This window comes from Sorex araneus, chromosome 1 (assembly GCF_027595985.1).
Source record: "Sorex araneus isolate mSorAra2 chromosome 1, mSorAra2.pri, whole genome shotgun sequence".
Classification (NCBI taxonomy): Eukaryota; Metazoa; Chordata; class Mammalia; order Eulipotyphla; family Soricidae; genus Sorex; species Sorex araneus.
Window position 1 is genome coordinate 382,705,970 of NC_073302.1, and position 12,655 is coordinate 382,718,624.

General features: G+C 36.4%; 1 protein-coding gene across 4 annotated transcripts in view; it reads left to right on the forward strand.

Annotated features, from left to right (window-relative positions):
- Nucleotides 1-12,655, forward strand: part of COL28A1 (collagen type XXVIII alpha 1 chain) — a 589,571-nt gene that overhangs the window by 402,630 nt on the left and 174,286 nt on the right. For 3 of the 4 annotated variants that reach the window (XM_055137093.1, XM_055137081.1, XM_055137104.1), the window contains exons 1-3: nt 4,906-4,992; nt 8,122-8,282; nt 9,764-10,320. In XM_055137093.1, coding sequence (XP_054993068.1) covers nt 8,159-8,282; nt 9,764-10,320 — 681 coding nt within the window. In that variant the 5' untranslated portion in view covers nt 4,906-4,992; nt 8,122-8,158. Of the gene's footprint in view, nt 1-4,905; nt 4,993-8,121; nt 8,283-9,763; nt 10,321-12,655 lie in introns of those variants that run through there. The other variant, XM_055137085.1, reaches the window with a different exon arrangement.

The window sequence follows — 12,655 nt, forward strand, 5'->3', positions numbered from 1 at the left end:
AATATTCAAGGAAAAAAACCCCTATCCAGTGGAAAATCAATTTACCGAGATAAATATAGCATTTTCTAACACCTAGGGTAAAATGAACAAAATGAAAAATTGAAAATATTTTTCCCATAAAAGCAGAGTTTGGGGCCTAGAGATGGCTCAATGGACTTTGCATGTGGGAGCCCTGGTTAGATTCTCAGATGGTCATGGCCCCCCAACTGTTCCTCAGAGAGTGATCCCCAACTTAGTAATTCATGGTGGGGTCCCTATCCCCCAAAAAAGTAAGATGTGGGGGCTGGAGTGATGGTACTGCGGTTAGAGCATTTGCCTTGCTCATAACCAACCCAGTTTTGATCTCCAGCATCCTATATGGGTCCCCAAGCATTGCCAAGAGTGATCCCTGAGCGCAGAGCCCTGAGTAAACCCTGAGCAATGCCAGGTGTGACCCTGAAAACAAAATAAATAAATCTGATTCTTTCTTTCTTTCTTTCTTTCTTTCTTTCTTTCTTTCTTTCTTTCTTTCTTTCTTTCTTTCTTTCTTTCTTTCTTTCTTTCTTTCTTTCTTTCTTTCTTTCTTTCTTTCTTTCTTTCTTTCTTTCTTTCTTTCTTTCTTTCTTTCTTTCTTTCTTTCTTTCTTTCTTTCTTTCTTTCTTTCTTTCTTTCTTTCTTTCTTTCTTTCTTTCTTTCTTTCTTTCCTTTTTGGGTCATACCCAGTGATACACAGGGGTTACTCCTGGCTCATGCACTGAGGAATTGACTCCTGGCAGTGCTCAGGGGACCATATGGGATGCTGGGAATCGAACCCGGGTTGGCTGCATGCAAGGCAAATGCCCTACTCGCTGTGCTATCGTTCCAACCCCAAGTTTGATTGTTTCTTTTGGTGGGCTCTGCATAAAATAATGAAGACAGCTCTATCCGTTAAACAGAGGCAAAATCCTTTTTAATGAAGTTAAACATTCACATGTATGATAGACCAAGATCTACATACTTTAGATGTTATAAAAGAAAAATTTATATTTTCCAAATAACACATTTTCAGTGATGCAGGGCTCTCAGAATATGTAGGAGGCCTAGGGATGACTTCTAGCAATACTTAGGTGGCAATGCAGGTCTGAAGGTTTGATGCTCAGAACCTGCAATGAGGTTCTGCTGGGTAAGCAGTGCTGGCAGCCTCCAGGGCCACACCTGACGATGCTGAGGAGACCATCAGGTGCCAGAATTTGAACTGGGGTCTAAAGTCACAAACTCTAACCTTTTGAGTTATCTCCCAAGTTTAATTTTACAGAATATAAAATTATTCACTCTTTCTAAGGAATAAGGAACAGAAAGAAGAAATGTCAATATTGAAAAAAATTATAGAAAAGTTTTAGTAATCTGAATATTGGAACAATGGGAATTCACACTGTCACTGTGCTCTAGGCACTGCAGCACTGTAACACTGTCATCCTGTTGTTCATCGATTTGCTTGAGCAGGCACCAGTAACTTCTCCATTTTGAGACTTGTTGTTACTGTTTTTAGCTTATCGAATACTCCATGAGAAGCTTGCCAGGCTCTGTTGTGAGGGCAGGATACTCTCCGTAGCTTGCCGGGCTCTCTGAGAGGGACGGAGGAATCGAACCCGTATGTGTTGCATATGTGACACAATTATTCAAGCTAGGGGTGAAATAAAAAATAATAAAGGAAGATATATCAAAAAGAGACAATATAGAAACTAACTTGAGTAGAAGAAATGTTTAAAAGCTAACTGAATCAGAATTTGGTGTGTAGGAGGGCAATGGAAACAGGTTGCTCCAGATTTAAACTTAATTACCAAGAATAATTTTCACTTTCTTATTGATTTTTAATGCTTTTACTCCTCCTTTTCTTACTGTGACTGATATGTTTATTAATGACTGGAGAGAATATCTCTATCATAATTACAGAGTCAAGAAGGATAATGAATCCTGGAAACATCAGAGGTTTGAGAATGTATTTGACATTCTACTATAAAATATTTTAGGGACCAGAGAGATAGGACAAAGAGCAAAATACTTACTTTGCACACCGTTGACTTGGGTTTAATACTTTGAATGCAGAGCCAGGAGTAAGCCCTGAGTACCACCACATGTGGCCCTAAAACTACAAAAAAAAAAGATTCACAGTGACAAAAGTAGAATTAGATGTGTAATGACAAATTTTTCCAAATTGGGTATGAAAGTCATCAACTTCTCATTTAGTAATGTTCTCTTCTACTCTGGTTCAGTGGTGTAGGAAGTGGCTGAAGTTGGGCAAAGATTGTAAAACATAGCATTATACTTTATTGTTATTGAAATGGATAGCTTGAACATAAATTTGAGCTGGTATGTTACCACTTTGTTTTGTTGGGGGTGGAGGGACACTCCCAAACTGTTCACTGTGGTGGTGGGGGGGCACTCCAGGTGATACTCTTCCTGCTCATGCAGACCAGACAACTCAATACTCCAGGGATGTATCTGGTGATGTTGGGGTGATATCTGTGCCAAGCGTGAGCTTTAGCACTTTGAGCTACCTCCTAGTCCTGTTTTTATTGTTATACCTTGATAGAAGTAAAACCTCCCCATACACACAAGACATTGCAGATTTTGTTCTCATTTCAATGATCCTAGGACTCCCAAATAGCATCACTATTGAAATAGATTTCTTGGCACCATTATCCTAATACATGGAGCCAACATAGATTCGATTATGGCGAAGTATTTTTTGGGGGGGGGTCACACCTGGAGATGCATAAGGGTTACTCCTGGCTCTGCACTCAGGAATTACCCCTGGCCTTGCTCAGGGGACCATATGGGACGCTGGGATTTGAACCCAGGTCGGCCGCATGCAAGACAAATGCCCTACCCACTGTGTTATCTCTCCAGCCCCGAGAAGTATTTTTTAAAAATAGGAAAAAGTTTTTATGTAGACCATCTAGCAATGGTCTATGAGAGAGCAATCAGTTATATTATGGTTCTCAGTTTATCATAGAACACTAAATATTACTTGCAGAAATTACTCATTTAACACAGATTTACTGTGCTCTTACTCTTGGACATTTACAATAGTAATAGTAAAAATAGTGTTTTTTTCTATAAAAATTTTGCTAAAAAACAATTGCCAAAAGGGCATACATTTTTAAGTTTTATTTAACTATGCATTTTCATTATCTATAATTTATTATTGGTCAGTGCATGAAGAGAAATATGGCAATTATGCTGTGACCTATTTTGGATGATTGCAAAGCTAGTTGCATTCCTTATAAATTGACAGACTGCATGATTTTCTGATTACAGGGAACAGAGTCCAGTAGTAAGTAAACAGGACTCCAGGGCCCTGCCTAATTTCAATAAGAATATTTCTGAGGCTTGAGAGCTTTAGTCTATGCATCCCCTCCAGGATTCAGCTGTTTGTTTTATAGAGTAATAACTCTGCGATTCTGCAAATTGTTAAGAAAGTTGACTTAAAAAAGAATGCCACTCCTTCTATCAGATTCTCATCTCATAAAAATAAAAAGTAACTAACATTCACAGGTTCTTATGGTTTATATGTGTTGCTTCCTGGGAAATGTCATTATTACCCGTGGCATATTTGATATGCCAAAAGCAGTAACAATAAGTCTCAGAATGGAATCATTACTGGTGCCCACTCAAGCAAATCGATGAATAACAGGACGACAGTGCTACAGTGCTACTTCTGCAGTATACCCACTTTTCTTGTTTCTATGATCAAAACCCCCACAAAATTACATCAGTTCCTCAAAAGCTGCTTTGTGGTGAGGAAACTAAGTATAAATATTTGCATGGATACTTGAAAGTGTTATCATTGCTTTTAGTGAGGCTCAAGGATTAGAGAGACCTGAGTGAAATTGAGTAGAAGGAATTCGGACTTTGCCTTCTCTAGTTTTAATATAAACTATAGACAAGCTTCCAAACCCCTATCTGTTTCAATGTCCCCTTATGCAAAGTATTAATTCTTATAGCACTAGGGTGGGTGGGCTATGGGAAGGTGAAGTACCTTAATGTGTTTCTGGCACATAGCACAGAGCCAAACACATGCTAAAGTTTTCTTGAAATAAAACCTATTATAATAATGAGCAGATCCATAAATATTGAAGTTTTATGCAATTATAACATGAATATGTACATTGCCTTCTTTGATCATACTGTTATCTATCTCAGAGGCACTCCATAGTGAAACCTGCTTATTAGTTGTCCAGGCTAGGGATCAAGTGGTTTCTTATTTGCATGGATAATTACTGACTGTACCTGCTAGGAAAAAAAAATATTTAAAATGAGCAGAGATGCACCTCAGTGTTTAGAGTTCATCCCTTGTATATATATATACATAAGATCTTGGGTTTGATGTACTAAAAAAAATTACTTGAAAAGAAAATAAGAAAAAAATGAAACCACTATAGTGACCAAACTAGTTGTTGAAAATTTTTAAAAATCACAGGCGTAGATGAGAACAATGCTCTTCCATGGACTTATCATCCAGTTTCAATAATTATCATCCACTGCCTCACTTTTAAAAATTAGATTTGTATCTGAGGCAGGTATCATTTATGCTCCTTTACAGAGCTGTTCAGAATCTGACAATCTTAAAGAGCTTAAACCCCAAGCAGAGAAATACAGGAATAGAAAGAGGACTTCGAATGAGAAACAAAGGAAGGCTGTTAGTAAAGGAATGAAATATAAAAACCTGCTGGAATTCTTTTTACAGCGGTCTGGAAAATACAGATGTGTTCTGTGAAGACGCTGTTCCTTTAAATTACTTACTGAATCCACCCAGATCTTACACCCTGGCCAAATGCCTGACCACTCTTGTTTTAATTTAGTCTAATAAACATGAATGAAAGATTGCAAAAGATTCAAAAGCAAAGACAATTTTTAATTCCCACAGAACAGAACAATATCAAATAGCCATCTGTTCCCAACAATCATCCTGGCTGTTGGCATGGCATTTGTTTAGCAAGTCTTTAGTTCCTGTCTGACAAGCTACATTAGGTAAGCCATAACTGTTCTGTTTTAATCACTAATTCGGATAGGACCTTTTTAGAAATTGTGGAAGAGTTCATGGGTTACATATTTATTATGTGAACAGAATTTCTCAAAATGTCTTACTCTCTGCTAATCCTTTTAAATAATTAGTATATGAAAATTGTAAAAAGAAAAAACTTAATTAATTTTAAAGTTATTTTTTAAATTGATTTTTAATTTAGAATCTACTGTATGGCATTACAATGATGTTAATGTCTTTTTAAACATCTTTAACTTAATTTGAAGTTTTTATGGTTTAATCTTCATGTAGAAATGCATAAAATGTTAACACTAAATAAAGTTGGTTAATTGCTGAAAATCGAGTTTCTGAAAAATAATAAAAGAGAAAGTCTCATGAAGTTATTGAACCTGATATTTAGTCAATATAAATTTTAGGCAAAATACAACATTTCGTTAAATAAATTACTTCTGTCATTATAAAATGTAACTTAGAGTAAGTGAGGAGGTTTACATTTCTTTTTATTTAAGTAATAGCATTTTTCTCCTGAGGTCTCTTTTGTTTGAATGTGATATATAAGAAGAGAGAATGATGAAAATTATTAAAAGCTTGAGGGCAAGTATATATGACAGAAATAAAATGGGTCAAACTCATAAAGTCAAACATAAAAAATTTTTAGAAAAATAATAGAACTAAACATTAGAAAAAAAGTAGAACAGCATAAGGATGCCTTCTGGATAATATAGAAAAATAAAAAGAAATTAACAAATATTTAGTTTATTTAGACAAAAAGCCCCATAAAAACAAATAAAAATAAATATGATGATAATTTCTAATAAATAATATAATTTTCATTAGTAAAGATTTTATACATAGGAGCCCAGGTTTGAATTAATGATTGTATTCTGAGGATGCTGTAAGAATAATTGCTTAGTTTGGGGAAAAGATAAATTTTCATTTAGAGCTAACATTACCAAGTTAAAATGTGGCCTATAAATAAAACCAGAGCAGTTTTTTTTTCCAGAAGCCTGTATAGAAAGTTGCCTTAATCAGGTATATACAAATAAATTTTCTTCTTTTTAAACTGTAAATTTTATAAATAAATCAGGTAACTTATATATCTCTCTTATTTTCAAAGAAATTTAATTCTTGGCCTTTTCTTTCTAGAACTTCTAAGAAGTTCTGAGATGTTCCTTATGGTATTGGTTCACAAAACGTCATTTGTAATAACAAAGACATAGACATGTTATTCCTTTTCCCTATCTTAAAATGCAATCACAGCTGTGTTTTGCTCTATAGCTGTATCCTTGCTAATCTTCAGAATTAAACTTGTATATCCTTTATATCCTCCTGCATTCTCCTGCTTTATTAGTAAGATTACTTGTGGAGGGATGATCTCTCTGTGCTCTATTTTCTAAGGACACTTTTTTTCTTCTATTTTTTAATACCCTGCTGTCTTCACATATTAACATATATTGTCTGAAGTGCATTGGTTTTTGGCCAATTACTCTTGACACACGTGCCAGCAGAGATTCTTGGGCATACTGATACAAAGTCAGTTTAATAAACTTCCTGCTGGATTATAGTATTTGAAGAGTAGAATATGGAATCATGTACCACTGGTCCAACCCCAATCTGACAGCTTTACTTCCCTTTGGGGTTTCTCCACCTGACATGTGTAGGAGAAGCTATTGTCACTGACTTTGCACATATTTCACCCCTTGTTCAATGCCTGTGAAAAATCATCTCATGAATGATTTCTCAGTTTTGTACCATAAAGGCAAGTTGCCAACATGTGATTTCTTTTCCAAAATTTCTGAAGTCAATATAGTTTAAGCTGGCAAAAACATTGTATTCCTGGAAGTCAACTATGAGTAACTTTGTCAACCATGATGTCTTAATAAAAAATTAATTTAAAAAGAGATAAAAAGAACTTCCAACTCATGTAGAAGAATGGTTCAAAAAAAACTTCCTTTCTTCCATTCCCAGGAATCTGTGCTATTTCCTTATGATTCTTTTCAGACAAGCTTGTGAATCTAAAAAGCATTGGTAGATAGTTGGGAAAACTGAGTGATAAAGTTAGCTGAATATATCAATACAGGATTAGATTTTTTCATTGATAATTCATCCAAAAAATGATTTTGGAGGGTTTTTCAGAGAGTGTACCTCCTGATTTCAATTACTCTCCATTAGTTCTTACAGTTAATCCCAGAAAAACAGTATTACTTAACACATTCAATTTGTTTCATTCTCTTTTAACTCATTACATATGCAGGTGTGGGTTACACACTAAACTCTGGTGGAGTTGATGTTTCTAAAGTAAGGGTAAAAAGGAGATATGGTTATCTGTGTAACTATTACAATAAAATGAATGAAATTACTCCACTCGCATGGCAGAGCCTGGCAAGCTCCCCGTGGCGTATTCAATATGCCAAAACAGTAACAACAAGTCTCACGATGGAGACGTTACTGGTGCCCGCTCGAGCCAGCTGATGAGCAACGGGATGGCAGTGACAGTGAGAATCTGAATTCATCTGAAAGAAAGTGTTATGACAGGGCTGAAAATAATGCAGCCACCCAGGTTCCATCACTAGTACCAATACATCGTCCCAAATATCTCCAGATGTGGCTCTGAAGTTTCCCCAGCACCTCAAGGCCCAAGTAACACTGCAATCTCATGACTTAATATTGAACCACTGGCCAGATTTGGTTGAATGTCTCCAGGAGAAGCTCTAGACCCCTTGAGAAACTGTTTGGGAATCACAAAGAATGTGGAATTGTCAAAGCACTCTAAGAAAATCATGATTAACCTTAATCTCTGTAAAGGGTGGGAATAAAATACAGGGTGCAACTGAAATGTTTTTGAATGGGTCTCCTTTCTCCCTTCTAGCCATAATGGGAAATCCAGACCAACTGGATGAGATTCTTTGTATATATAGAAATATACATTAATGAATGTTTAGTTATAGTATAATAATTGGATTATAAATATTTAGAATGTCAGTATAGGTATGTTCCATGACTGAATAAAATTTATTTGTTTCTGTCACATGTTACTTTCAATTCTGCTGACTTGAAATTAAAAATAGCAAATATATATTTTATTAAAGTATTTATAACTGACTTTTCTATTAAAGGTACTACAAGGCAGATGAGTTTTCAACATCTACCATAATGTGGAAGAGACATTTCATCTTCTATTTCCTGCTTCTGCCAACTTTTATGAGTCAAATAATACAGAGACAAAGAAAGAAAGGATCGAAGTCTAATTTACATGCAAGAAAAAATGATTTCTGGGGTAAAAAAAGTGTTTCCTTTTTGGTCATGATGATTAGTTTTAGTCTTCTAAATTAATACTATAAATTTAAAAAATATCATTTGATACAAATAGTGAAACATATATGTGACATTCTGTTTTGGCAAGATTATGTTATAGTAATTGCCTTACATACTCATTGTTCATAATGACAAAACAATAGAGTTTTAAAAGTTGCTGTACACTTAGTAACTAATTTTGGTCTCACAGTAAACTTGTAAATATGCACAATAAGACTGTCATTCTTATGAAGAAATTGGGGCTCTGAGGCCCGAGGCCTAGAATATAGTTCAAAGTGATAGGCCGCATGTCTTCCAAGTGCACAGGGGACTGGCAATGGTCACAGGCAGCCATGGTGGGAGACCTCTGTAATATGGAAATTGGTTTGCTGTGTTTTGTTTGTTTAGAGCTGGGGTGGAGGGAGTAAAAAGGAAAAGAGTTGAGGTCCAGAGTGGTTGAGTGTCACAGGTCATTAACAACTATATGCAGAGCAAAGTTTCCTGAGCACCATTGCTGTGTGCTAGACACCCCCAATCCTCCCCAGCACACACACACAAAAGCAAACCTATCCTCTTTGTTTCAAAGTATCTTTGTGAAATATCTAGTCATTTTCTCCCTTGACTGCACAAAAAAGTTATAACAACAATAACAACAATGGAAAATGATAGGGCCTCACCAGTGGAATATGCACCCTGAATTAAGTGGAATACTGTTTACTTAGTATTTAGAATTCTAAATAACATTCTAAACAATATTCTAAATAGAACGTTAGAATTTTATTGAGAATGTTACTTACAACTCTACCGCTATTTATCGAATTTTAAAGCTATGACATGCCTCTTTCCTCCTATTTTCAGTAGGCTTTTGTTTGTTTTTGATGTATATTATTTGGGGGTTATTCAAGGTTGGGCCACACCTGACGATGCTCAGAGCTTACTCCTGCTTTTGTGCTCTGCAATCATTCCTGGCAGTGCCCAGGGGACCACATGTGGTGCCAGAGACTGAACCTGAGCTGACCTTGTGCAAGGGAAGCATCTTAACTCCTGCATCATCCTTTCTGACTCTAGTATGGACGGTTTCACAGGAGGAAAATTAGTTTCAGATCAGGAAAGATTCATTTTAAACAACTTAAGTCACATTTATTTTTTCCTTTTTGGGTTACATCCAGCACTGCACAGGGGTTACTCCTGGCTATGCACTCGGGAATTACTCCTGGCGGTGCTCGGGGGACCATATGGGATGCTGGGAATCGAACCCAGGTCGGCTGGGTGTGCAAGGCAAACTCCCTACCCACTGTGCTATTGCTCCAGCCCCTTAAGTCACATCTAAAGGACCTTCCTTTCTCACTTTTTTTGCTCCTCCCCTCTACCAAACAAACAGTACTTAGTGCGACAATTTCTACATTCAAAGCTTTTTCATGTGTATGGAGGAGCAATGCCTAACCTACTTTTTCTTTTTTTCAGACTCCACTTGCTTCATAGATATTGTCTTCATCGTGGACAGCTCTGAAAGTTCTAAAATTGTTCTTTTTGATAAACAGAAAGAATTTGTAACTAGCCTGAGTGAAGAGATTTTCCAATTGATCCCCTCTCGCTCTCTGAGCTATGACATCAAACTGGCAGCTCTTCAGTTTAGTAGCTCTGTCCAAATTGATCCACCTTTTTCTGCTTGGAAGGACCTGCAAACTTTTAAGCAGAAAATCAAGTCTATGAATTTCCTTGGGCAAGGCACTTTCTCTTATTATGCCATTACCAATGCCACTAGGTTACTTAAAAGAGAAGGACGAAAAGATGGTGTGAAAGTGGCTTTGCTAATGACAGATGGCAAAGACCATCCAAAGAGTCCAAGTGTTGAAAGTATTTCTGAAGATGCAAGAGCTGCAGGAATATTATTTATCACCATTGGACTTTCCACTGTGGTTGATGAAGCCAAACTTCGTTTGATATCTGGGGATGCATCTGGTGAACCCATTCTTCTGTTGAGTGATCCAACCCTTATAGATAAAATTCGGGATCGCCTGGTAGGTATCTAATAAACTGCTGTATATCTCATCATAATATTAATAGCTTCCTTACTAATTCTGTAAGGATAACGCTTGGATCAAAAACAAATAAGAGTGAAAAAAATACTTCTTGGAATAAGAAGGAAGAATGTGAAACTTCTACTTACTTAGTAGTTTACACCAGAAAAACTGAGAAAGTGCCACGCTCAGTCTCTGGAACTGCATTTCTAACTTTATTTCTAGCCAAAGCTGAGGATTTGGGAAAGACTTCTTTCCAATCATACATCTCAGACTCTTCTTTTTATATTGTGGGATCATAAACACTGTAGACTACTATTTAATTTGTGGTCATCTTGTGGTCTGCTATATTTATAATAAGTTTATCTCTTCCCTTCCACATCTGCAGAAATATTTTTGGCTCTTTATACTTACTGCCCTATTATTACTCAAACTAAGTTTATTAATATCCAGTTATCCCCTTGTTTTCTTGGTTTTAGCATGACTACTGCATTTATTTATTTATTTATTAAAATGTATTGAGTTTTTATTGTGTCCTGAAAATAATGGGATTCTTCATTATTATCATTATTATATTTTATTTTAGTCACCATGATTTACAATAATGTTAACAATAGGGTTATAATAGTTTCAGGTTTCAGTTACTGATGTACAAAGTTGCTGAACACCCCTGCCCACTGAAATGCCTGAGATTTTCCCCCATGTTCCTTTTTCACCTCTGGTCAAATGTTCCTTTCCTCCCACCCCTCCCACCAGTATTCATAAATGAATAGTTTCAGTTTTAGTGTATACCGTTACCTCCCTTAGCATATATGCACCAGAACACTCAATTTAATGTCACCTATAACCTTCAGTTACCCAATATTTTCTCTCAGTGGATCAGTGAGTCTTACTGGATTGGTCTGATTAACTACATCAATGCTTTTCTTTATTGGTTACTTAGCTGTGTGTGTGAGATTTTTATGCTTGGGAGAAAAAAAATGAGGTAAATTCAAAATGAAATTTCTCCAAAATATTTCTTAAGGGGAAAACACCTGGAGGTTTAGTGGTTGGTTTATAAAGAACTAAGACTTAATTTTCTATTAAAAACTCTGATTTTCTCTAAGTTTTTTGAGAATAGGGCAAGACAAATATGCTCCTTAGATACTGAACATTTTATATGGCTATTTTTTTATATGGTTGCCCAAAACACTGGGTCCTGTTTAGAGACCGATTTTGTTCCAGCCCCAAATCTTCTCCAAGTCCCAACATTTATTTTAGAACTCAGTTGTTTTCAGCATGAGAAACTTTTCTTATCAAAATAGTAGATATGTCTTGAGTATTCTTTTTGTTTTAGGCATTGCCCTGAGCACTTTGCAAATTTTAGTTCATTCAATATTTACAACAATTTTATGAAGTATCTATTGACATTACTCCCGTTGTTCATCGATTTGCTTGAATGGGCACCGGTAACATCTCCATTGTGAGGCTTGTCACATTTAATAGTTGAAAATTCAAGGCCTTAGAGAGGCCACAGAGACTATCAGTTTAATTCAGTGAATTAAGCAAAGTAACTATAGCTTGAACAACCCTCTTCAAAAGTTACTATTGTTTCTATTTCCTTTTGGGCATTGAGGTAGAGGGAGGAGAGGTTTTTTTAGTGTTTTTTTTTTTGGTTTATTTTTTGCTTTTTGTGGTTTTGTTTTTTGTTTGTTTGGGGGATTGTTGGCATACCCTGCAGTGCTCAGGGCAGCCATGTGCAAGGCAAATGCCTCTGCCCCCGAACTGTCAGTCTTAAGCTGCTGGGCAGAGCAGGAGAATTTTTGCTTAAACTAGGGGTGATGGACCTAGATCCTTGGGTGTTTTTGCATATAACTGAAATACTTTTTTGAAATGTTTTAGCATATTACCTTTTCTGTGCCATTAAATAGTCTTCACCATGGACTTGGGGCAGCCTTGCATGCTTTTGACCTTGATTTGATTCCAGGAATTCCGTAAGATCCCTCCTGAGTACAGTGCAAGGAGTAATTCTTGAGCAATGTGTGTGTATGTGGGGGAGGGGGTGCCTCACCATTACATTAAAAAGATGTTTACAGCATGTGTGCATGAGACAATCCTGGGACTGTGTTAATGAGCTGCTTATTACTGACAGCAGAAGATACAGAGCAGGCAGCTACTTGTTTGGCCAGATGTGCAGGATCCGGGGGTTCAAACTGCTTCAGACTCATCCTTTCATATAAACCCCCGCCCAACTGAGAATACAGGCCCTGGCAGTAGATTCAAAACAGGACTGTTTCTGGGGAAACAAGAAAATGATGAAGCATCCCAATAATCCTGCTATTCTTTAGCATTATAT